At 38.6% G+C, this 27,019-nt stretch overlaps 1 protein-coding gene across 1 annotated transcript; it reads right to left on the bottom strand.

Annotated features, from left to right (window-relative positions):
* Positions 1-18,318: 18,318 nt before the first annotated feature.
* On the bottom strand, positions 18,319-23,301 carry LOC148025985 (protein neprosin-like). Its single transcript, XM_087692171.1, has 7 exons — positions 23,071-23,301; positions 22,403-22,489; positions 21,796-22,062; positions 20,158-20,325; positions 19,967-20,011; positions 19,480-19,626; positions 18,319-18,754 (listed from the first exon to the last, which is right to left on the bottom strand). The coding sequence occupies exons 1-7, from the start codon at positions 23,299-23,301 to the stop codon at positions 18,380-18,382; spliced, it is 1,320 nt and encodes a 439-aa protein (XP_087548297.1). The 3' UTR covers positions 18,319-18,379.
* Positions 23,302-27,019: the final 3,718 nt, after the last annotated feature.

Here is a 27,019-nt window from a genome sequence, read left to right as displayed (position 1 = left end):
TGGTTAATGTATTGCACTTTCATATCAGTTCTTAAAATAGTAACTTGATTTTCAAAAATACATCATTCTTGCAATTTATTGACTTCACCATACAAAAGAAAGAAAAGCCATCAAACATTGTTGATTTAAACCATACAAGTACAAAAAGATGGATTAAGGAAAATTAATATTATCATTATAGCATCCCAATCATAATTTTAAAAAAATATGTAAGAAAGCATGACATAATGTTTTATATCATATATTGAAAAGAAATCCCTCTTTTCTTAGTAGAGTTATTCAAAGTGGATATAAATGTGGAACCTGCAATGGTGAAGCCGTGACATGCCCTCTTCCAAACTGTGTTGCAACACTTGAAAATGAAAATAAAACATGTATGAAGGAAGTGAGTAAGTATTATAAAATAAAACATTTACGAAGAAAGTGAGTAAGTACTATCTAGGGGCATAACACGATTAGCTTTGAGCAATCAATAAGTTTGGATGGAACTGGTGTAAAGTAATGAAACATGACAAATCCTGGAATTCCCACTTGCTCCAGTCGTTTGGTATATGTCTAGTGTGGGAGTGAGATATGAAGTAATCATCTTCTGTTTGTCTAACATAATAGCATTGGACATATCAAAAATATAGAATTTCTATATACAAAGAAATATTTCTATGGTAAATCCATCATCTGGCAATCTTTCAATTAGTTTGGCCAAAGTTCTATAGATTATGTCATCTGTAGCCACAATGTGTAATGCCTCTTGATTTCTCATTTGGTAAGGCGATGCAGGATAATATTCAAAAACTAGTTAAGCCATCTACTAAGAGAATTATGAAAATACAAAAAATTACAAATGTTTATCAAAATTGGTAAGGTGTTCTTATTTATTCATGGGGTTTATTTTATTCCACCCATTGAATGGCGTCCTCCGGCCACGGAATTACCTCTAGCTGAGTAGCAGGGTTTAGGGTATCCTCCAACCCATTCCTAATTATGTTGGCCCATGGTCCTAGAAATTTGCAACTCCGTCGGAGTTTCATCATTAGAACGAATGATCCTTAGGATAAAACCTTAGATCATTTTATGCATGAACATCCAATTGATTCGACATCTCGTGAATGTGTGTAAGATCTTTGGGTTCGCGGATTTTGACTTGGCAACCAGTGTAAAACTAGGTCGAATTCTTATTGCACTAAACCCTAGTTAGCACTTGAGATACCTATCATATCGACCCAACCATGTCCATAAGAATCCTTGTGGTTTAGGTGACTTAGTCAACTCAATATACTTGTCTTGCGTCACGGATGAACCTTTCCCAAAGGTAATAAACTAGATCTAGTGGAGATTAATAGTTACCAATACGTGTAAACATGCGATTCACTGCTTCTACGCATCACATGGTTCACAATAACCCTATCCTTCCTTGGTAAGGTAAAAATGCCTGATAACCTGGACACTAACTTTCCTAGGTCCTACTAGGGCTTACTTCAAATAATCATGCCTACAACCTTGTTGTCTACACTTTAGAATCTTATGCTTTGATAACCCATGCAACCTTTCCTAAATGCGGCTCCTGATGAATGACATTTTTTTGCATGACGACTATGCAATACGCAACTTTTCCCTAGCTACAGTGTAGTCAATGAAGCTCATACAAAACTAAAGCTAGTGTTAACTTATTCCATTTTACATGCCACTGGCAAGTCCATAGATCATTCTCGTGCTCTTCTATTTCTTTTCGAATAACATCTTATGAGTGTCAACTTTTCCTCATGAATCATTACCAGGAGGATTTATCTAAAAATGTGACATGCCATTAATCTTCCCATGCCTAGTAAAAAGGTGTACCTCAATAATTCCAACCTTGTAATGTGGCAACGGTTGTCCTAGGCTCGTCACTTTTGAATGCACAAAAGGAAACTTACTAATAAGGTCCTACAAATGCATAGACACCTTATGCTCTTTTCATTCATTCCATTGAACATACCAATGATCAATTTTCATACCTTAGGCTACCTCTAATAACTGCTCAAATAGCCAATTCATTTTCCAATTGCATTTAACTTGACTAGTTGAATTTGAACATGCATGAGTGCTTCCTAATCCATGAAGTTATCGTGATTAATTCAATACTTTTGTGTGGAATCCAAATAGATCAAACCTGGACTTGAGGGGTCAGGGAGATATCCACTTGTATACTCGGAGATGAACCTCCCGCAGTCGCACCTTGTGATCTTTTGGGGGCCATCGTAGGCGTAGATTCGGCTTCTGATTTGCCTTTGTGGTCTACGAATTGTCTTGCCTCGGAATGCAGCCTTCCGTCCTTGGCCTTTTTCCTCGTATACAGAAGATTCCTTTGCGGGATGGCGCTCGCGGCAAAGGGCTTTAGGAGTTCTTTTAGGAAAAACTCGAGTTGGCACGGAATTGATTCCTGGATGACTTGTGGCTTCAAAGTCTTTTTGCGAAAGCCTTTTTCAAAGGGTCTTGTGGAATGTCTCTATGGGCTTCACCTTCTCCTCTTCAAAGTCCCGGGGAGGGGGATTATGGATGGGCCTATGGGGATGCAGTGGGAAGGGGGCTTAAGGAAGCCCCCTCTTAGAAGCTTCTAAAGAAGCTTCTAAGAAGCTTCCAGCTTCTACAGGCCACGGGGGGGGGGGGGGGGGGGGTCGGGATCCAGGCGGGGGCGGCGGTCCGCGGCAGTCTGGCGGGCCCGTGGCGGTGGCTGGCGGACTTGGCGGGCTGGCGGACTAGGCGGACTGCAGCTCGGCGGCTCCCTCAGCACGGTGACGGCGACCTCCTCCAGCACGGCGTCCTCCTCCAGCTCGTCCAGCACACCCCCCTCACGTCCGGCACCCTTCTACGGCGACTTCTCCTTCAGCACGCGACCTCCTCCTGCAGCACGGCCAGCTCCCTTACACAGCACGGTCGCCCTCCTTTCCTTCTCCCTTGGGAGGGGGGAGTTTTTATAGGCCTTGGGGGGGGGGGGTGGGGAAGAGGGCCTCCACACACGTGGAGGACTCCCCCTCATGCAGTCCGACTTCACTCCTCCTTGGCCATTTCCCCCCCACACTCCCTCTCCTCCAGCCATGCATCGGCTGGGGGAAGGGATAACAATTAAAAAAATTTGCCTTGAATTTATCCAATTGCCCCTTCCCAAGCGGTCGTTTCCTTGCGGTTTTTACGGTCCTCAACCCCTGCCTCTAATTTACAATGTGGCGGCCTCGTGAATGGTATGGATTAAGCTACCAATAATACGATGTAGGTGATACCCTTGCACAGGGTTTACACGGCGTGCGGAAAGTTTAATATTTACGGTACGCAGTACGCGGAAATATTACAGGGGGGGGACTTAATAGGGCCTACCCGTGATTTCTACACTTACGTACTTTTTGGAAAAACCCCTCCCCTACACTTACATAATTCTATAAGTTTTCCATAGTGAATCTCCCAAGGGCCATTTTCTTGGACTCATTGGGGACCCAATGCACCCTATAGTCAAGTATCATCACATTACGATAACTCCATGTGATCATGTTGTTGAATTGACTATATTTTTTAGGATATATTGTATATAGATGAGTTTGCGTCATTGAGATAAGGAGGATCCTAGTATGTCAATTGATAGGATTCAACTCTAAAGGAGTACATTGGCAATCTTTTTACTGATATAGAAGTCTTCTAGAAGCAATGCTCACCACCACAAGGGGATAAAAAATCATGAAAATTTTGGCCTTGACCTTTCGAGTATTACATGTAGCAACTAGCTTAGACAAGGTGATGCTAATCAAGTAATCAAAGCTTCTTTACTTGTTTGATAAGTGCATGGTGAAGCAATGTATATGCTCATTATGTTAGGTGAGCTTGCAAAAGTATCAGATAATATTCTCCTAGAGGAAAAGTTAAAGGGAAAGCATGTTATTTTTCAAAGCTTCTTTACTTGTTTGATAAGTGAATGGTGAAGCAATGTATATGCTCATTATGTTAGGTGAGCTTGCAAAAGTATCAGATAATATTCTCCTAGAGGAAAAGTTAAAGGGAAAGCATGTTATTTTTGAAGCAAAAAATGTAATTCTACTTTCTTCTAAAGTTGGCCCCTTCTCTCCCCCTTGAAAAAGCCAAGGGGAATGAATGAGAGTCCTCATTAGCTATTAGCTCTTTGTATTAGTCATTGTTATCAACTATCGTGTGCTTTTTTAAAAAATATAAGACATTTTTCTTCATCTAATAAATATATATTAAATAAATAAATAAATTGTTAGTATAAGTGTGACAATAATGTATGGTATGAAAATGCCGCGTTTGTATACATTTGCACAATGCGATTTAATTTTGTAAACACATGGTACATACATCTATAATCCTATATAGGTGATAATGTAACTCATATCCGTACCTATTGCTACTTCCAATGCATGTGCACTTTTAACATAAATTAGCAGTTACACATTTCATAAGACAAAACATAAAACTTTAATTAAATTAATTGAATTGAGTATACATCACAAGATACTATATATATATATTTTCATTGTTATAGAGTATACAAAATATTACAACTTTTTAAGCTATGATAACAGAGTGCTCATGGCAAGACCTTGTGATATTAGTGTCATAAGTCTATGGAGGAGTTCCTTGGTTTGTTGAAGCTGAATAATACAGTTCCTATCTTTGATTGCAATATGCTTTGCACACAATATGTATGATTAAGGAATACTTTATATTCATGATAGAAAGATACAACATTGAGGCATATCTCAGGACCACACTCTCATGATGTCACACATGTGAGGATTCACCACTGATCCTAGGGAATTATATGTAGAAGCATAAACCCAAATAGAGCTTGTGTGACTACTACTCCATGTATAAGTACATTTGTAGGCAACCTCATGGTATACATACAAAGACCTTACCCTGACACTCAACCCTATTCAATGGATTAGTATCATCAACAATCTATAATTGGGTTCAAATACACTTATCAAAGGTAGAATACCACAATACTTGAACCCAACATAGGGAAATTTTACATATTCATTACTTCATTGCACAAAGAAAGAGAAATCATTGTGATTAGAGGCATGATTCAAAATAGAAGACTCATTGACTCTAGACATAATGCTTAACTCTTTCACATTTATCTCTTGACTCCTCAACATTTGGTCCATCCACAACACCCAACACATAGCATGCATTGATGGATTCAAATCCACTAGCGCTCCTCATGGATAGAATTATATGGGCCAATGAATGTTCTAGTCCATGACTTCATATCATCACCACCACTAATAGGGGCAGACAACATTCAAAGTTAATTGTGAAAGTTGCCTTCACCATCGAGAGAAGGCTCATCCTAATCTACTACTAAGGGAGATGCAAACCAAGAGGATGAACTATATTAGGAACATGACCAAGAATTAGAACCAAGGAAACTAGGAGAGGGACAAGCCAATTCCAAACCCTTTGATGGCCTCTTGGTAGGCATGTTAAGGGTGGCAATAGGGTTATAATGGGAGCTCATGCTCAACCACCAACACCCACGGACTACTTATTCTTTTAAGCATTTCAAGCGAGCACAAATGGCTATCTCTCACCTAGCCGACTCACCTTCGATCCTACGGAGGTATTGTGAGCTTATCTTGATGCCCAAATAAGTAGCCTTCTCCCTCAAGCAACCCTGTAGCTCCATGATTCTAGATGTGAGCTCAAGCAACCTCAAGCCTTCACCTTCAAGGTCCATCCTCCATAGTCACGTGCAAGAGAAGAGAAGAGAAGAGAAGAGAAGAGAAGAGAAGAAGAGAGGAGATGATGGAGAGCTTGTTCTCCTTGATCCCTCACCCTCACACACTCACACACTCACTCCCTCACACTCTGACACTCCCTCTGTCATCCAAGCACACACAAGCAAGCAAGAAGGAGAGAAGAAGAAGAGATCACATTTGCTACACACCAAAGAATGAGCTTATCATTCATTTTTTGAGTTTATATACAAAACTCTAATCCCTTTTGGGTGGTCATCCCCTTTTTTACATGGCCCAGTTGTGGCCCTAGGCCCTCTTTCCTATTGTCCTCCTATCTTCTTAGCTTGCTTTCTACTACCCGTCTACCCTTATAATTTGCACAATAGGGAGCCTAGTGATCTTTTACAAAAGTTTCAGGGGTGCCTTGCATTTAAAAATGCACTTTTGTCTTTGACTTAGCTTTTGAGGCTTTCCTTGCGCTTTGGGCCGTTTCCCTTCCTACTTCTTCTGTTGTGTTTGATTTCCGTTTAGGCCCCGACTTGCACTTTTTCACTTTTTTCACTTTTTCTTGTGATAAGGTTAACAAGGGTAGATGATTATTCAGATGATGGTGCTGTAGCCATAAGTTAATAAAATTCCATAATGGAGGTTTTGAAACTTAAAGAAGAATAATTTTGCTTTGTCAAACCTTCTACTAGGGATCATTCTATTGAATATACACTAATACCAAACTTTCCTCCAAATGATCCATCCATTAAAATTAGCACATCTACTCATCCTCTAGAGTATAAATCCATAGAAGGTGCTTTATTGACATATTCTTGGACTGAGTAGGTGGCCCCTACAACTACACAAGTTGAGAATGCTTTCAGACATCTCGAGAAGGATCAAAAGAGGGTCAAAATCATCACCTAGTGGCTGCTCCTTCACTTTAGGCTAAAATTGCATGTACTAATGTGCTTTCAACGAATCCTCCTAGGAGAACCACTACTGCTTGATACCTAGATACAACCTTCTTGCCCATCAAGTAGATTGATCTTTCAAGTTTAGGATTGGTTCAGAAAAAGTAGTAGGAAAAGGCACAATAGCATACTACATATGATGGCCACCGATTTTCACTTCTGAGCTAGGATATGCTTTAGTAAATACTTCACTTCAACCTCCATATCAACCAATAATTAGAGGCCATCCACTTCCAAAACTCGAACATGATCTTGAAACTCCATGTTTTGCTACTCCAAGACTCTATAATGTTTCATAAGCACCTCTACTTGTGGGCCACCATAATTGCCACCAATAGGGCAATAAAAAAGATTGGTAAAGAAATCTTGAGCTAGCTAATCACGATTATTGTTGACATGTTAAGCTCTGTATGAGCTAGCATCTACTACATGTATTATAGTGATGTGGTAGGATATTATTCACTTGCATGTTAGAGAATCTACATGAGGATACACTAGTGATTTTACAGTTGTGGACTACACCCACATAGTTTATCCTTGGTTATGGCATATTCATTGTGCCACCTCTTCTTTCCTTATTAGGTTCGCACTTATTGATCATATGTATATACATTATGGTAGTCCCATATTAGTCTCTTATCATGTTGTAGACTTAGTTTTTTTGTGTGGAAGAAGAAGAAAAAAGAAGAATAAGATTCCAATCCTATCTCTCTATGTGCTTAAGTCTCCAATATTTTTGTGTGAGTGCTCTTGGTCTCTTGACCTCTCTCCCCTCTTGTCCATTTTCATGGTATCAAAGCCATCCCATGACTGCATGGAGCTTGATTGAAGGTTGAGGTGAAGGCATTGAAGCATGAGAGTAAGCAAGCAAGCAACGGGTAATAAGGTATTCCATCTTGCTTAATTTACCTTGGGTTATAGCCGTAGGAGGATCCTAAGGTTGGCAAGGTTATAGTCTCTGATTTAGTGAAACTTGGTAGGCTAAAAAAACATCTATATATTCAAATATGCCCTTTAGGGCTTTACCACAACGACTTTGGTATCTGAGGTAATTTTGACCTCTACTTTGGACCTACTAGTGGTCTCAATAGTAGTTTTTGGATACATTGCAGTTTCAATTGCATTAGCTATTTACAAATGCACATGTTATACATTTTGAATCTATAAGGTTTAGGTATTTGATGGGTTGAAGACAGGGTGGGCATCTGTATATAGATTGCAGATTGTGGTTATTATTATGTTGTATATGAAAAAGGCCATGTGTTTAGTTATGGTACAACTGGTATCAACTTGCTTGATGCAGATTGTAGTTTTTTGCAAAAGTGAGCAAGCCCTAAAGGCCTTATCTACAAAATATAGAGTACTCTACTCACACACCAAATCTTAGAGAAATCTAAGATTTTTGCTCTGCCTTGCTTTTGATGCCTCCATATGCACTATCCAAGAGAAAGAGTGGAAGAATGGGAGAGCTTATTACCCATTGCTTTCTTGCTCAAATATTTGCTTCTTCTCATTCAATTTAGCCTTCAAAACCACCCTCCCTTAGTGGTAGTACTCTAATAACATGTCACAAATCACATGGTGGGGGGACTTGCCTAAACTACTGTGCCAAACACACATCATCCACACAAGAGGAAGATCACTCAAGAATACAAGAAGAGAGATGGAGACCAAAATTTTCTAACTAGTTTCTTCTTCTTCTTTCATACATAATATAATGTGCACAAAGTATATATAAGATATAACATAAAGGAAAGTGGCTTACTAAGTCAAACATTATATAACTAAGTATACTAATCGATTGGCCCTATCACTATGCCAACTGTAGGTAGCTGCAACAAACCAAATATAATAAGCAAAAAGTTAGTGGATATGTGAGGATCATAATAATCACTGACATGCTAAGAGTAGACATGTAGGCCCATCTAACTAGGTGGTCCATACTTGCCATCTCAACATTGTTGACACTCTACTCTAACTAATCACACATCCTTCTCTCTAATTAACCATGCATCATTATATTCTCAAAACTCTATTGTAACTAACCATACATAATTGATTTTGGGAATTGCACCTCCTCAAGATCCTTGATGAGAGTCTGTCATCAAGACCTAGAATAGCTACCTAGAGCGTTAACCAATATTTGAGATAAAAATTCTCCATAAAGAAAGGTTTTCTTTTATGGAGGCACAAGAACTAGTGAGGCTCTCAAGTCATAGAGTAATCCTCATAGTCAATCCTAGACTTCAGACAAAATCTCTGTGAGCTCAATATGATGGCATTGAAAGGCCTAATTCTAGATAATAATGGGGTGGAACCCAAGAAGGGATAATGAATATATTTTACAGATGGGTAGATTTGATAAGTTGGGTAGGTTTTCCATAAATAAGAATTAGCTGAACTATTCTAATTGGAAATTAGGACATTTGAGCAACTTATTTAATAAAAAAGAGGTGATAGATTAATAGTCCTCAAGATCATGAAAGTTATTTCCACTCACTAAAAGGGAATAGACAAATAGCAATGGTCATTTCCGACGAAAAACAATGGCGTCGCTATTTGTGTCACAAATTAATGCAGCTCTGAGAAAAAAAAGCGTCGAAATTTCCAGTGCAACATTTTGCTGGCAAAGAGAGAGAGAGAGAGAGAGAGAGAGAGAGAGAGAGAGAGAGAGAGAGAGAGAGAGAGAGAGAGAGAGATCATGGATTTGGGAGGGATAGGGAGAGGAAGAGAGAAAGAGAGAGAGGAGAGTTTCTCAATGCAAGAGGGAGAAAGAGGAGGCATCTCAAGAGGAGATGAAGAATCCATCCTCGGGCCTTTACAATAGGTACAATGCCTCTTCTTGCTTTGTTCTTGTGCTTTCTTCTTTTCTTTGGTTTGTTTTTCTTGAGAATGAGATGCATTGAGAGAGAAAGAGAGGAAAGGAGAGAGGGAGAAGAAGGAAGGAAAAGTAAGAGAGAACAAGAGAGAGAAAAAAGACGAAAGATAACAAAAAAAGAGAGAAAGAGAAAGAGAGAAAGGGAGGGTGAGAGGAGAATGTGTGAGAGAAACAACAAGAGGGTTGAGAGAAACAAAGAGAGAGGCAACAAAGAAAGAGAAAGAGAGAAAGAAAGAGAGGGGGGAGCGAAAAAGAAACAGAGAGTGAAGGGAGAGGTGGATAAAAGGGTGAAGTAAAGAGAAGAAGGAGAGTGGAAAGAAAAGAGAGATCTAGAAAGAGCAGGGAAGAAAAAGAGACAAAAAGAAGGAGAAAAAGAGAGATAGAGAAAGCAACAAAGAGAGAGAGAGAGAGAGAGAGAGAGAGAGAGAATTAGAAAGAACGAAATGATAGAAAGAGAATGGCAGAGGGGGAAGAGAGGCATGAAGAGGGGAGAGTCTTTCAATGTATTGTGTGATGGGTTTTTTATTTTCTATCTTTGATTTTGATTTTAATAAGATGCGTCAAGTGCGAGTGGAGAAGAAACGAGAGAAAGACATAGAGAAAAGAAGGGAGGGAAAGGAAAAGAGAGAAGTGAGAGTGGGGAGGGAAGATGGGGGAGATAAACATTTATAGAAAGAGAGGGGGAGAGAGAAACAAAGAAGGATGAAGGGAGGGAAATAAAAAAAGAAAAAGAGAAAGAGAACAAAAACCTCTTGTTTGTTGTAACGTAAACCAAATAGAAAAGGATGATGGTCGTGATGTCCAAGATTGCGAGGCGTATCTTAATCAGCGTGTCCCGTGTCCTTGCTTTCAATGTAAGCTGGCAATCAGATGAAAGCATTGCTTGTCTATAGAACACGTACGACGCTTTGACTAGTTCTAAATCGGAGATCATTGATCATGCAATCTCATACTTTGAGCAAATGGTAAGAAAAGTGTGTATCAATCATGCCTTACATTCACAAACTAATTGAATATCATATACAAAAACTTAGATATGCCAATAAAATTTATACAGGGAGGTGACATCTCATCCCAAGGAGGAATGCACCTATTGTGGCCAATTAGAAGAGTTCATGGGCATGCGATGGATGGTGTACCTGAGCCAATCCACAAATTGAAAGGAATGACTTAGTCTACACCCTTGATATCAGAGGAGACAATTAGCCTTTCAGACCTTCCTCCAATCTTGGAGCTTGAGATGGAGGCAATGATCGATGCATTGATGCACATGGATGGCGAGTCATCTGATCCTCTAAGAGAGGAAGCGTCCATATCATTATATAATGGGTGTCGAGTATCTCGCTTGAAGATGCTACTTGCACTCTTAAGTGTGCAAGTAAAATATGGGTGGAGCGATGTGAGTTTGATCGAGTTTTTCATGTATATTCTATGTACACTCCATTATAAAAAACACTTGTGCTTTTTAAAGGCGTTTTATGATTTTTTTTCAAGTTACTAAAGTATCATAAATTACCACTTGGAAATACAATGTTTGAGTCTCGTGATGGTACGAGACATGTTTTACGAAATCTTGGCATGGACTACAACAATATCCATGCATATTTCAACAATTGCGTGTTGTTTCGAGGAGACTATGGGACTATGGAGACATGTCCAAAGTGTGGTGCTCATAGGTATTGACAAGACTTGCAAGGGCAAACCATCCCTTAGAAAGTTCTTAGAAACTTTCCACTCATACCGCGTATACATCACATGTTTCGTACATTGGGCATGGTGAGCTTGACAACGTGGCATGCACAGAATAGATCCATAGATGGAGTCCAATGAATATCAGTAGATTCATGTGCATGGAGCCACATTGACTCTACCTTTCTAGGCTTGGCATGAGAGCCAAGGAATCTTTGGCTTGGTCTTGCTATGGATGGTGTGAACCCATTTGGTCTCCGCTGAACTTCTTACAGTGTGTGGCCTATAGTCCTTCTTAACTACAACATTCCACCAAGGCTTTCTACAAAGAAAGGACATTTGATCCTTAGCTTGCTCATTTCTGGGTGCTACAAAGTCAAAAATATGGATATCTATCTCCTTCCATTAGTTGATGAGCTTAAGATTTTGTGGGAGGAGGGGATCACTGTGGAAGATATGAGCAAGCACAATGGTTGACAGTCTGCCAATATACGAGCCATTTTCATGTGAACCGTGCATGACTTTCCAAGATTCAGGGAGTGCTCAAGTAAGTAGGCTTCCACTCTCATTGGTGATATCCAACGTAGCTCGTTCAAGTTTGTGTTAACTAAGTAGGGTGTTGAGATAGGTATGGTTACCTCAGGTTATCATGCATATCCATTGTGTGGGCCACAATTTGACTCTTGATGGTCACAAACCATGAAGAAGATGGTATATCAAGGGCATGCCCCTTTCTTGCTTGAGGGTCATGAACTGAGGGAAGCTTTCTTGGATGACCTCTGGTAGGAATGAATGCCCAAAGCTTGTGCAAGTTGAAAATGGTCCACACACGGAGTCACATCCAAAGGGAACGCAATGGTTCTTGGTTTTCTACAAGTTGCTGTATTGGACCCACTTATAGATCAACCACTTGTTGGATCTCATACATATTTTCAAGAATGTGAGCAATTTATTATGGGATCACATCACAAGAAAGAGAGACACTAGAGGGGCATGAATGGATTTGAAGGAGGTAGGCAAGATGGAGATGCTTTGCGATTATTGATGGTCACTTGTAACTACCTCACGCTCCTTGGGTTCTATCTACTAAAGAACAGCACATTGTGAAACAAATTATCAAGTCTATTTACAACCTGACGGGTATGATGTGTTTCCTCAGATTTACTTTTTCTAAAGACGACCAACTATTAGGGCTAAAATCCCATGATTAGCATAAGATATGTCAGGTTTGTACTGTCCTTGATTGTAAGTGGCCTACATATTTTGCTATTTAGTGTCTAGTCAGTGTTTGTAACACTTCTTCATTTGTAGCAATTTGTACTATTGATCGCGATTGCAAGATACCTCACTGTAGAAATACATGGGGTGATTTACAGGTTGTTAAATTTAGTGCAGTGGATCTCACAGAAGGAGATAAAGACATCCTCTATTGAATCCACAAGGTGGGGAGGGGCGGTCTATGTCTTTGAGAAGTACTTGCCCACCAACATGCTCACGATACAAATCCACCTCTTAGTGCATATTGTAGATGAAGTGGAGATTGCGGGACCCGTCCATACGTGATGGATGTTCTTCTTAGAGCACTTCATGCTTGAAAGGCTTTGTGCAACAACAAGCTCAGTCAAAAGATAGCATGGCTGAAGGTTGACTGGTGTCGGAAGCATTAGTGCATATTTCATAGTGGCTATCAATGGTGGATTCAAACAACAATATACTATGGTCACTAAAGGACGATGATAGAATGATTGGAGATGTGGTGGTTGAAAATGGGATAGAAAAAAGGATGCATGCTACAATGGAGAAGAAAGTGAATCGTTTTTGTATGTTGCATCATGCATCCATGGAAACATGGCTCGCTAGGTATGAGCACGGCAAGAAAGATCAGGAAGAAGCGTGATCAAAATTTTGACACAATATGCGCCATTGACTAATTCGATATCCTAAGGGCATGGAGGAGATGCCGCGGTTTATGTCTATGCGATTATTACCTGGAGCTTTGATTGCAGCTTCTCATGAAGGGGTGGAGATCTCTACTACTGAGGAGTGGAAATTCTCGAGGGGATGTAGTTCGAAGGTGACTGCTTGTTTTATAAGCTATCGTATCTAGATTTTATATATGACAACTAATCTAACCATTTCAATGTATAGTATAAAATCTATAGTGCGATGTGGTTGCATGGGCAACATTTTTGCATTGAGCACATCGACAAAATGCACTCCACAATGGATTGTGGTGTCATGGTAAAGTTCGAACAAGAGAGCCAACGGCGAGCCATGGATCCGAATACATTTATAGATGAGATGGAGGATTTTGGGAACTTTCAAAGTGTTATCTCAATTGATTATTGTAGCTTTTCCATGATCATATTCGATGTACAGTGGTTCAAAGTGGTATTGGAAGGAGCTAGGGCAACCATTCCGTGAGGTCCATCTAGATTTTTGGAAATAGATTCCAAGAAAAGATAGATGGATCTGCGTGACACGTTTGTCTTGTCAGTCCATTGTGAATAGGTGCATGAACTATTTTTCTCAAAATTTTTCATGACATAGAACAATCACAAATGTTGAATCGCTCTTATATGTGATTTTGAACAGGTAAGTTTCTATCATCCAAACCCTCGACAACCTCAATGGTGGTATGTTGTGCGGTCAACTCCTCAGAGTGTGAGAATGTATGATGAAAGTAATGTTTCTAGCATAGATAAGGAGAGTGCAGGTGGAGGAGTTGATATTGTAGAGGGTGGAGGTTGAAGAGGGCTTGGAGCGTGTAGAGGAGGCAGATTCGGGTACGATGATGGAAAGATAGGAGGCCAAGAATTCTTTGAGAATGAAGTGGACTCCTCCTTCTGTGGTGGTGACCTTCTATAGACCTTCTAGTGTACGCGGAGTTGTGCTAGGAGATTGACATGGGACCATAGGCCAGGTCATATTTGCTGCATTCGGCTACTCAAATAGTTGATGAATCACTTTTAAGGGTACTTTATAATATGCATTTTAAGTAGCATCATTTTTTCAAGAGTTATATTATTGTGCTTTACTTAAATCTTTATATTGATTATGCTAACATCATTTTCTATCTGTGCAGATTACCTTTAATGATATTTGGAGAGCAGGATGAGTCAAGGGATGAGCGATGAGGAGTTGTAGGAGATATTCACACGTATGTCTCTAGATAAGATGGCCCATGTCGTGATGTTGCACGTCCACCATAGTGAACCTAAGGGTTCATATGAAGGTATCCGCTTTGAAGAATCAAGGACTAAAGAAAAAGGTCTTAATGTTGATCCTTCACTTTGAACTTTTCCCATGTGACTTGTAATTTGGAAGTTGTCAGTGTAGATGATATGTCTCTTCATATGCAAGATTAGCAGTCTACAAAAGCTAAAAGTTATTCGCTCATGTCATGGACATTTAAGTGGAGTATTGCTACATCCGAAATTTATGAAGATGGTGGAAACTTGCTATGATGTGACCAATGTCCCTCTACCTATTACACATCCTGTTACAGATACAAGATATCCTGAAAGGAGATTGCAAAGTGTCAATGCTCTTTCTGCAATACCAGCCATAATAAAATAAGCTCTACAAAAAGTATTTTCAATGTGAGCATCAATATCATGTAAAAACTTGCCACATTGCCACATTGTAAAAAGATATATTCAATTTGGACAAAGCTTATTGGGATTACATATATCTTGGACAATGGCCTCTCTTGGTATCTATTGAGAAGTGAATTACCATTGCAATCTTGCTATTGCACTTTGTGTGATGGAAGAGTGTTTTATACCCATAGATGAAACATCAACATGATGCACATGCTTTACATCCAGAACGTCCGGTCTATAAAAGTGCCTTGCGTTTAGTTCCTTCAAAGAAACTTAAACCTTGATTAAATCTGACCACCCTTAGTGCAACAATCTTGGTTATTAGCTTCTCTTAAAAATAGGCTATTGTATGGTATGTACTTGATTATGATAGCTTTTATGAGGGTGATAAGGCTGAACTTTTGATGCTACTTCTGCAAATGAACGACTGATGGGCACTCTTAGAAGAAGAAGCATAGTCAAGAAAATTGCGTTGTTGGACAAATCGATGTAATATTGGTGGAGGCAACATGAGGAAGATTCATGCTACAGTATGAGGAACATTGCAGTTGTGGGAATTTCAATAGAGTCTATCTCGAATGCATCAACGCATCAAACCCTTACTATGAGTGCGTCGAGCACTGCTTCCAGCACGTCATTCAAGCTGTGTCGTGGCCTCTCCTACAGCAGCAATACAAAGTCAATTACCTATGGAAGAAGCTAGTGAATTAAAATAATAAGCAACCTTTTGACTTCTTCATCAGCTATTGATCAACGACCAAGTGCCAATCTGGGTTGATGCTCAGAATAAGGAGTAGTGAGTCTTTTATAGAGTTTGAGACTTTGGAGCTGATTGTAATAACGTGGAGAAATCAATATTGGCTGCTACAAAATTGTAATGCTGACTTTATTGAGATTTGACATATTCCAAGTTGGTAAGTCGGCGAATTTCATGACAACCACAGAGATAGTATTGGAGGAGCTTAGGAGGCTGTTGTCTTCTAGAGATGAAAGACATGTTTCTCTTTCTGAAGTGTCTAAATTAGCTACCGTCGATGCTCTGGCCAGAGACACTAACCACACATCCTCAACAACAAGCTCATGCTGATTCCGACACTTTGAATTATCACTCTCGTATGATCACCACGAATTATTATTAATCTTTCTTCACAGACTGCCGACTATAATGCCTTTCTTTCCTTTGAATTCAAGGGACATGCTTAAAGTAAGTTATTTAAAGGTTTCCATGTGGTACAGGCTGAGACTAGAGATTCAACCATGCCCAGGAGCGCATCGTAGATGGGAGAGGACACACCTTAGACGTACCCCAAAGGGTTATGGATATCTCACAGATGACATGACAAGTGCTATGATCATGAATGATGAGGGGAGGAGGGTGATGTCTTGCATTAGAGAGTTGTGCCAACAAGTTTTTCGGTGCAATGTCCTGGACCATTGGAAGAATATACCCAAGGGAAGCAAGGACTATATAGTGGCATCCTTGCACGAGGAGTTGTTGGTACCTACTGCAGCAATAGAGAGGTTTTCCATTGGGTGGATGATGGAGTGTGTACATGCATACATGTCATATAGACGATTGGACACATGGAAGGCACTCAACAGTGATGCCTTAAAGCCTGAGTGGCTAGGCATAAATGATTGGTGGAGACACAGGGAGGAGACTACAGATTCTCCAGGATGTTGGCAACATCAGAGTGGGAGGCAGCAAGGGCATGATTGGAGGCAGGGTCATGCATCATCTAGGGAGTGGCGGCCACAAGACTGATCTGGAGGACTTTGTAAGTTTTTCTTTTGTTCTTCTCGCTTTCTTATTTGCAATATCACTTGTACTAAGAATCATGTTTCTAACAGTTGTATTTTGTTTTCTTTGCAAAACTCCATCACAAACTGCAATTTCACTGACTTGGAGACTCGATATGCAGAGAGACACGGTCTCATTGCACTGATCAATAGACTATATGCAAAAAGCAGCCCAGTAATTCAATCATATTTCTTGTTTGTAGTTACTAATTTTTAAAAAATGCATTATGTATGGTGGTCTGATGTGTAGTTGTTCATTTTCAAGAGTTCGTTCGAAGCTCCTTTGTGTCAGGATTTCTGATGGCGAGGATCTGTAGCTTGCACTTGGATTCATGGAGCGCACACCCTCTTCGTTTTTGGTCCTCTAATCTATGCAGGCAACTTCCATGTACTATTCCTTAGATGTACTTATCATCCTTTGTATCTTGCGATAATTATTGATAGAATTTCATGTTAGTTTTGGCTCTCCTCTCTCTCCATGGTTCCATGTAATATCATGAGTTTTCATCAGCGATCTTGTACTTATTTTGTATATTAGTCTTGTGGGTTCATGTACATTTTGCGCTCATCTTGAAGACCATTGCCACGTACCCAACATGTAATTCATTTGTAGAATATTATACAACACATGGTGCTATATGTGGCAGGGTAGCTTGTTGCCCTGCCACAATTTTTTTCTCTCTGTAACTATCACTATTAGCATTGCTAATTTCCCTCTATGCATCGCTATTGGCATCGCAATATACATCGTAAAAAGCCGCTATATGCATCGCAAAAGCGACAAAAATAGCAACATAAATAGCGATGGTTTTGTAGAGATGCTTATATCGACACTTTTAGAGACGATGTGGCAATTTTTTTGATGAACATTTGCGTTGCTTTGAATGTCAGTATGAGGTCTATATCTTGTAGTGACTTCGATGGACCAATACGATTTCTTCCATGCTTCATGTTAGGCTCGCTCCAAAGAGTGCAACATGAACTGGAACTAAAGTAGCACAGGATGACCAAGATCGGTTTGGTTAAGTCCATGCAACCACTACAAGTAGTTTGGAAGATCAAATAGCCCTTGACTCGTGTGTGTGGCAGTTTTTGGAAGATTGGGTGGTTCTATTGAGCTATTGGAAAACTTGGCATCCAATTGGAATGTTTCTATCACAATTGAAGAGGTTTTCATAAATTAAAACTTATGAAAGAGGAAGTATCCTTGTCACATCAACATGTTAGGATATTGACTACAATAGCAAGAAAGAACTCTATGCTAGAGTTCATAATTTATGTGGCAAATAGTATGTGCTAATGTATATTTTATAATGCAATTCTTCAAATTTACTCCTACATTATTTTTCTACATGATTTACTTAATTTTTTGATATTTTTCAAGTAGTAAAGAAGCTGTATTCTTCTCCATTCTATCTTGAACATTTAATCTTGTTTTCCCTCAACTCTTGATTCAATCTTAGTGTGATGCTTCCTTAGATGAGAAAATTATATTTCATGATCTACTTCATTCATTGTTTATTTAGAAATGGATACATAAATTTTTAGGTACATTATTCATTCATTGTAGTAGATATGCAAACATATATCTAGAACCCCAAGTTTGACACATTGATATTCTATTTTTCTCCAAAAATCACAATATACAAGTACCATTGGAGGTGGTAGTATCAGATATAGATCTAGATTTATCTATTTGTATACATGTAGGTTCAATTAGGGGCAAGCTAGGTTCCTTCCAGGACCTCCAAAGAAAAAGCTCAAACCCCAATCACTAGAGTTACCAAGCTCAAGGTCATAACATGATGTGTTGGTAATGATAGGTATCAAGCCAATTGGAGTTTGATAAGTGAAGTTAGAGTTTACAAATTGTAGGTTTCTTATATAAGCAGACTTATTTACACCTTGCTCAGAGAACATGCCACTGCCCATTTGTGTTGTTGTATGTTGCCCATTATTTTCATTGTTTACTATCTCTCCTCCCCATTGTAAAGTGCTTGCATTATTTTGAAGAAGAGTGTGAATGGACTTTGGCCAATACCCCACATACTCTCCATTTATAGATAACCACCAATTTCCACTTGAGGGTTCCTACATGGCATTGTAAACTTAGTAACCAATAAAGGAGTGTGCCCATACACAAGATGCACACACATTTTGTGAGGCTTTATCTCAACATGTAAAACAATAGTTTTTGTGAGAAAAATATTTTTTCTGGTTTATCTTGGTTGTTTGGTACTCTTTGGTTATTTCCATATGTAAACATATTTGCATGTGGGTGTGTGTGTGTGTGTGTGTGTGTGTCTACAATGATGAAGAATTATATCCTATAAACCTACATGATACTACAAGGGGACTACAAGTCAATTACAAGTACTTTATTTATTCAAGCTACATGATGCAATTAAGGGTTATGTAATAGATATTAAATTAGTCAAATTCACCAATCAGTGACAACAACTCATGCCAACCGTAGCATGTCATCAATGTTGAAGGGTAGGTGCATGCAAAACATGCACATGTAAGTAGGAATACATAAGTAGAAGTGAAAAAATTTCTATCATTTCTCATAGTAAACTTAGCCATAGAGAAGGCTAGTTCTAAAAATAAGAATAATCAAATTATATCTAATCAAGGATAATGTAAGTATATGTGATTGTATTGAGTAAAGTATATATGTATGTACATGTATGCATGTGTTTGTGCATAGAAGACTACTTGTGCAAGTTGTGGGCATGCATGCATATAATGTGTGTTCTTATGAGGTGCACACACTATCCACATGTATCCATAATATAAAGAGGGAAGAATCTTACTCTGAAAACTAAGATATTCAACTCTTGTTGTTGACCATCTATAGCTGACACAGGGGATAATGCTCCTCCAAGTACAATTTGATTGCTGGTTTGTACAAAACCTGAGCATTGAAGGTTGTAGCATCCGGTATCATTATATGCATCGCTCTGTAGACATTAAATGGTAGTTTTCTTAGACTAAAGAAAAGTCAATGAAAAACTTGTGAATCATTATTTCTTAGCATGAAAAATATGAATGATATCTAGTGGAAACCAAAAAGAAATGTTTATGAGTCTAAATAGATTAGATGCCAAATATTTAGTACTTACTATTTATTTAGATGGTATTGATTATTTAGGATTCTTCATATGGTTCAATCTCTAGGTAGAATTATTTACAATGAGATTATATACTTTGGTGCGTTTGAATTCACATCCAATAGACGAAGAAAGAAAATAGGAAGATGCCTCTTGGCAAACATATTTTATAAGAAAATGATCCACTTACTGTCCAATATACAAATATTTGTGGGTAATTGTTGCCATACCAAACCTACAATTCATGACAAACGAAAGATTTATTCAAACCATTGTATTAGTCTATGCTCCCTTTACTTGTCAATAAGAGCTAATTGTTATAGTATTACTTTCTAATGTTTTACGCTTCAATATTGGTGATTAAAGAGGATATACACATACTTGCCAACCCACTTCAATGGTGTTAAGGTTTTCCTCTTGGTATGAGCCTTGAAATAGCCATAATTGCGCTAGACTGAACTCTCCAGTAGAACCTACAAGTGGGCTCCACAAATTGAAAATGCCACTTGCCCCATAGAAGGAATCTCCAACTGCTTGTTCGACCGCATACTTCAAATAAACATATGTTTAGAATAGTTAAAATATGAACCTATTTTGTAAATCTTTCTTAGTGCTTTAATAATATAACCAAGTGTAGCTACATAAGCTATGAACTTTTAGACATATGCACCTCATTTATGTTTCATAACCTTATCATTTACTCAAGCAATAAGTAAGGTTTCTATGCAAACGTTTCCATGAGCACATGACATTAAGGTTTGCTTCAAGATCCTAGTAAAATTTTAGGATTAAGAGCCTTGCACACTCACACAAAACATATTTATCATGGAGAAAAAAGTGAATAGGCTTTGCTTAAATTAAACATATATCTATGGTATGATGGATAAGCATACGTAAATACATACATGTATATTCACATAGCTACATGTCCATACATATGTATGTTCATATCCAAACAAGAATATACATACAATATGCATGCATCCATGCATAGGCACAACAGTATGTTTGTATAATAACATGTCCTCTCATATGGGTCTCATATATATAGACAAATATATGCACGCAGTATCCATATATACACATCTACATATGATAAACATGCATGCATTATTGCATAACTACATATATATGCACACGTGCACTTACAAATACGTGTATGATATATACTTACATGCATATATGTGCACATATATACTATCATAGACCGTATGTATCAATAGATCACAAAGTGTGGAAATTAATCCCCTGTATGTATCAATAGATCACAAAGTGTGGAAATTGTATCATTGTTGATAAACTTACTTGACTTATACAGACATAATGAGTGGCCATATCAACTATGGAGTTTGGGGAGTTTGTGGACTTTCCTTAATGACATAGTTGATGCAATTTGTAGTTGCTCATATTCTTTTGCATCCATGATCCAAGCATGCTCTTCACATATTGGATAGAAAAAGGGTATATTTTATTTATGAAAAAATAATGGATAAGGGATTTTTCAAATAGGCCTTGAACACTTTCACATATATTAATTGCCCCAAGGTACATTTTTTGTGCGTAGACATGAGATGTATCTTTGCATGCATATTTTTGCACCTAAGTATCTATTTATGCATTCATAATTATGAACATATGGTTTTATGTGTGTACATGCATATATACAAATAGTAAAATCTATGTATTCATGTATGTATATGCATGTCTACATCTATATATGCATATTGCCATGCAAGCATGTGTATACATAAATATCCATGCATGATATGTATGTTCATATTTATGAATGCAAGCATGTATGTATCCATGCATGTAAGTTCTCAATAGAATATACAAGTACCTAAGCAAGCATGCAAGGATGTGCTCATAAAATCGTCTTTTGCCGGCAATAATTGAAGGAGTTGGGAGTTGACATCAGTAAGTTTGTGGAAAGGTTGATTATTACATTCCACTAATTTGTAAATATTGTAATAGAAAAGAATGAAACTTTTCTTGCAATTACAAAATCAATTTACTAACCTCATGCCCAGCAATTGCTGGGGGTTCTTGCTTTTTTTCTCCAACTTTGGGGGTGAGGAATTGTTTATACTTTGTTTGCTTATAAAGAGCTTCCCTTTGTAGATGTTCTTTTGTGATGCGTCTCACAGAAATAAATCCTGATGGGCAAGAATCATTGGTGCTATGCCACAATTGTCTTAATGGTTGCACTCCCTTTAATTCTCCACCTTTGTCTTTTGTACTAATTGGGGATGATCTATCTTCCCAAGGGAGAGAAGTAGGGCTCATCTGCATCTCAAAAAATGTGTGTAAGACTTGTATAAACAAAATTTTGCAGCTTGACGTCTAACAATCATGATGTGTAAAGACTCCACCAGCATATTATTTAAATCCAAACAAAATAGTAGACCTAAGTATGGATGGATGTCCCAAAGTGCATGGTTTAATGTTTTCCGAGCACAGATATATCCATGTTGCGAATATACCTTGATAAAAATAAGGTATGTCACTCCCAATTTCTCTACTGTAATTTGAATACCATTTATATTTCCAAAATTAAGATTGGCATTATCAAGTACGTAAACCTATGGCAAAGAAATGTGCATGTATGAAGGATTTTTTATGGCACCTGAACTTTATGATCTTTGAGGAGTGGATGATCAAATGCTACTTGTTTGTCAATAGGGATGCAATCTATAGTGTCCCCATCTGGACTCTGTAGAGATGAAAGAATAAGATAATTAGTGCAAGTATATTAGAGTACAAAGACGCAAAAGTGTGAGGCCAATTAGTGCAAGTATATTAGAGTACAAACACGCAAAAATGTGAGGTCTAAGTATCCTAGTCCATAGCATTCTAAAATCTCCATTCCTAGGCAAAAGCACATCCATATGTAAGGTACATAAAGGTGCTAAGGTTTGAGAACTCTTAAAGAAAAGATAAGGCCTGCCTCTCTCTCTCTCTCTCTCTCTCTCTCTCTCTCTCTCTCTCTCTCCACATTAGCTAGCTTGGTGGCTAATTCACCATCTCTACTATCCACAGGTCTAAGTTCAAGATCACGGTATAAATCCATGAAATATCCTAGTATCCCTCCTTGCAATGCTTGCTAATTCACCATCTCTACTATCCACAGGTCTAAGTTCAAGATCACGTTATAAATCCATGAAATATCCTAGTATCCCTCCGTGCAATGCTTGCTTCCGTTGGTTGAAGGAAGAGCTTTTTGGTGTTTATTAGCGCCATCGATAGAGAAGAACCAGCTAAACGGTCGTGTAAATTGCATTGTGGATTAACGACCTGGATGCTTTTGAGGGCGGGCTTGTTGAGAGAGAGAAGGCGACGCTGGAGATGATCGTCATCGGCGAGTGTCGACTCGACAGGATGTTGCAGGTGGTGGTCGGCGGGCGTTGTCAAAGTTCTGAGAGCAGCTGCAGAATCAGGAACGATGGAAGAAAAGCCGACGGAGATCATGAAGGCGAAGAGGACCAGCGGCAGCCAATAACGTCTTGGAGGAAATGCTGTGATCATTGCGCCTTTCGCAGAGAGAGAGAGAGAGAGAGAGAGAGAGAGAGAGAGACTGTGTGTGTGTGTGTGTGTCTGAGAGAGAGAGAGAGAGAGAGAGAGAGAGAGAGACTGTGTGTGTGTGTGTGTGTCTGAGAGAGAGAGAGAGAGAGAGAGAGAGAGTGTGTGTCTGTCTGAGAGAAAGAGAGAGACACAGACACAGAGAGAGAGAGAGAGGGAGAGAGACTGTGAGAAAGACTCCGAGAGAGAGAGAGAGAGTGTCTGTGTGTGTTCAGGCTCTATAAGCGCAGAAAGTCAATGGGCAGAGAGAGAGAGAGAGAGAGAGAGAGAGAGAGTGTGTGTGTCTGTCTGAGAGAAAGAGAGAGACACAGAGACACAGAGAGAGAGAGAGAGAGGGAGAAGAGAGACTGTGAGAAAGACTCCGAGAGAGAGAGAGAGTGTGTGTGTGTGTTCAGGCTCTACAAGCGCAGAAAGTCAATGGGCAGAGAGAGAGAGAGAGAGAGAGAGAGATTTTGAGATCATAGGCGAATGCAGAATGTGTGTGTATATATACAAACGCAACTGAGATCTCTCTCTTACAATCTATGCATTCTTCATTTCGTCGTAGTGAGGCCTATTGTATTCTCGAGTCTTAACCCCACAAGACTGCAGCCTTGACTTGCTCCCCTTGACTAAGGTTTATTCCAACTTGACATTAGGCTAAATTATTACTCAAACCAAACACAATACGGAGCCTTCTATATTAAATCCATCAAAAGTACCTAGATGAGATCAGATCATCTATAGAAACTGTTGGACCGTTTCAGCTTAATGAGCCTTGACTTGCTCCCCTTGACTAAGGTTCATTCCAAGAACTTGACATTAAGCTAAATTATTACTTAAACCAAACACAATAAGGAGCCTTCTATATTAAATCCATCAAAAGTAGACTAACCCCCTAGATGAGAGATCATCTATAGAAATTATGGGACCATTTCACCTTATTGAGCCTTGACTTACTCCACTTGACTCAAGTTCTTAACCCCCTAGATAAGAGATCATGCATAGAAACTATGGGACCCTTTCACCTTAATGAGCCTTGACTTAGTCCACTTGACTAAGGTGCATTTCAACTTGATACTAAGCTAAATTATTACTCCAACCAAACACAATAAGAAGCCTTCTATATTAAACATCAAACCCCCTAGAAACTATGGGACCATTTCAATCTCAAATCTAATTAGAAAGAGTTTGAAGCTCTTCAGTAATTTATGTTGATGTATTGCCATATGAAGAGTGAAGGATGGTGAGGGTGAGGGTGATTGAATTTTCCAAGAACAATAAAAATTGCACCCCTGTGTACTTCAATAGTTTCCAATTACTAGTGTATCTTTGTGTAAACTCTAGCACCTACTACAACTAGAAGGACAATGTCATCAAAGTTACTAGGAATCATAACGCATGCGAAAGACATAAGCAATACAAAAAGTGAGTAGAACATGTGACGTTAAAGGATTCGTGCTAGCATATAAAGCATGTCAACATTAACTTAAAAACTTGAAACCCCAACAATTCCATGGTCTATTGGGATAAAATGAAGACGCACCTCATACACATGATCAACATTGGACAAGCCTCCACATTCTACTATACAACCCACAATGACTTACAAGAACATAAAGCTGAAAGCTAGTACTACCGTGCCAATTTTTAATGCCACCTCTAAGTTTAGTATATAGGCCCCTTAAAAACTAAAAAACAAAGCATGAGAGACTCGAAAACCATTGTGAAACACTTGCATTATTAATGGTTAATGTATTGCACTTTCATATCAGTTCTTAAAATAGTAACTTGATTTTCAAAAATACATCATTCTTGCAATTTATTGACTTCACCATACAAAAGAAAGAAAAGCCATCAAACATTGTTGATTTAAACCATACAAGTACAAAAAGATGGATTAAGGAAAATTAATATTATCATTATAGCATCCCAATCATAATTTTAAAAAAATATGTAAGAAAGCATGACATAATGTTTTATATCATATATTGAAAAGAAATCCCTCTTTTCTTAGTAGAGTTATTCAAAGTGGATATAAATGTGGAACCTGCAATGGTGAAGCCGTGACATGCCCTCTTCCAAACTGTGTTGCAACACTTGAAAATGAAAATAAAACATGTATGAAGGAAGTGAGTAAGTATTATAAAATAAAACATTTACGAAGAAAGTGAGTAAGTACTATCTAGGGGCATAACACGATTAGCTTTGAGCAATCAATAAGTTTGGATGGAACTGGTGTAAAGTAATGAAACATGACAAATCCTGGAATTCCCACTTGCTCCAGTCGTTTGGTATATGTCTAGTGTGGGAGTGAGATATGAAGTAATCATCTTCTGTTTGTCTAACATAATAGCATTGGACATATCAAAAATATAGAATTTCTATATACAAAGAAATATTTCTATGGTAAATCCATCATCTGGCAATCTTTCAATTAGTTTGGCCAAAGTTCTATAGATTATGTCATCTGTAGCCACAATGTGTAATGCCTCTTGATTTCTCATTTGGTAAGGCGATGCAGGATAATATTCAAAAACTAGTTAAGCCATCTACTAAGAGAATTATGAAAATACAAAAAATTACAAATGTTTATCAAAATTGGTAAGGTGTTCTTATTTATTCATGGGGTTTATTTTATTCCACCCATTGAATGGCGTCCTCCGGCCACGGAATTACCTCTAGCTGAGTAGCAGGGTTTAGGGTATCCTCCAACCCATTCCTAATTATGTTGGCCCATGGTCCTAGAAATTTGCAACTCCGTCGGAGTTTCATCATTAGAATGAATGATCCTTAGGATAAAACCTTAGATCATTTTATGCATGAACATCCAATTGATTCGACATCTCGTGAATGTGTGTAAGATCTTTGGGTTCGCGGGTTTTGACTTGGCAACCAGTGTAAAACTAGGTCGAATTCTTATTGCACTAAACCCTAGTTAGCACTTGAGATACCTATCATATCGACCCAACCATGTCCATAAGAATCCTTGTGGTTTAGGTGACTTAGTCAACTCAATATACTTGTCTTGCGTCACGGATGAACCTTTCCCAAAGGTAATAAACTAGATCTAGTGGAGATTAATAGTTACCAATACGTGTAAACATGCGATTCACTGCTTCTACGCATCACATGGTTCACAATAACCCTATCCTTCCTTGGTAAGGTAAAAATGCCTGATAACCTGGACACTAACTTTCCTAGGTCCTACTAGGGCTTACTTCAAATAATCATGCCTACAACCTTGTTGTCTACACTTTAGAATCTTATGCTTTGATAACCCATGCAACCTTTCCTAAATGCGGCTCCTGATGAATGACATTTTTTTGCATGACGACTATGCAATACGCAACTTTTCCCTAGCTACAGTGTAGTCAATGAAGCTCATACAAAACTAAAGCTAGTGTTAACTTATTCCATTTTACATGCCACTGGCAAGTCCATAGATCATTCTCGTGCTCTTCTATTTCTTTTCGAATAACATCTTATGAGTGTCAACTTTTCCTCATGAATCATTACCAGGAGGATTTATCTAAAAATGTGACATGCCATTAATCTTCCCATGCCTAGTAAAAAGGTGTACCTCAATAATTCCAACCTTGTAATGTGGCAACGGTTGTCCTAGGCTCGTCACTTTTGAATGCACAAAAGGAAACTTACTAATAAGGTCCTACAAATGCATAGA

Source organism: Lygodium microphyllum, chromosome 14, assembly GCF_053477565.2.
Source record: "Lygodium microphyllum isolate KBCC chromosome 14, Lygodium_microphyllum_v1.1.10, whole genome shotgun sequence".
NCBI lineage: Eukaryota > Viridiplantae > Streptophyta > Polypodiopsida > Schizaeales > Lygodiaceae > Lygodium > Lygodium microphyllum.
This window is presented reverse-complemented; position numbering and strand designations above follow the sequence as displayed.

Coding starts and splice junctions, on each gene's coding strand:
- LOC148025985 (XM_087692171.1), bottom strand. CDS start 23,301: ATGATCACAGCATTTCCTCCAAGACGTTATTGGCTGCCGCTGGTCCTC. Junction 22,063..22,402: donor TCAAAGATCATAAAGTTCAG/GTGCCATAAAAA, acceptor TTTGAGATGCAG/ATGAGCCCTACTTCTCTCCC. Junction 20,012..20,157: donor CCATTGAAGTGGGTTGGCAA/GTATGTGTATAT, acceptor CATGAATTGTAG/GTTTGGTATGGCAACAATTA.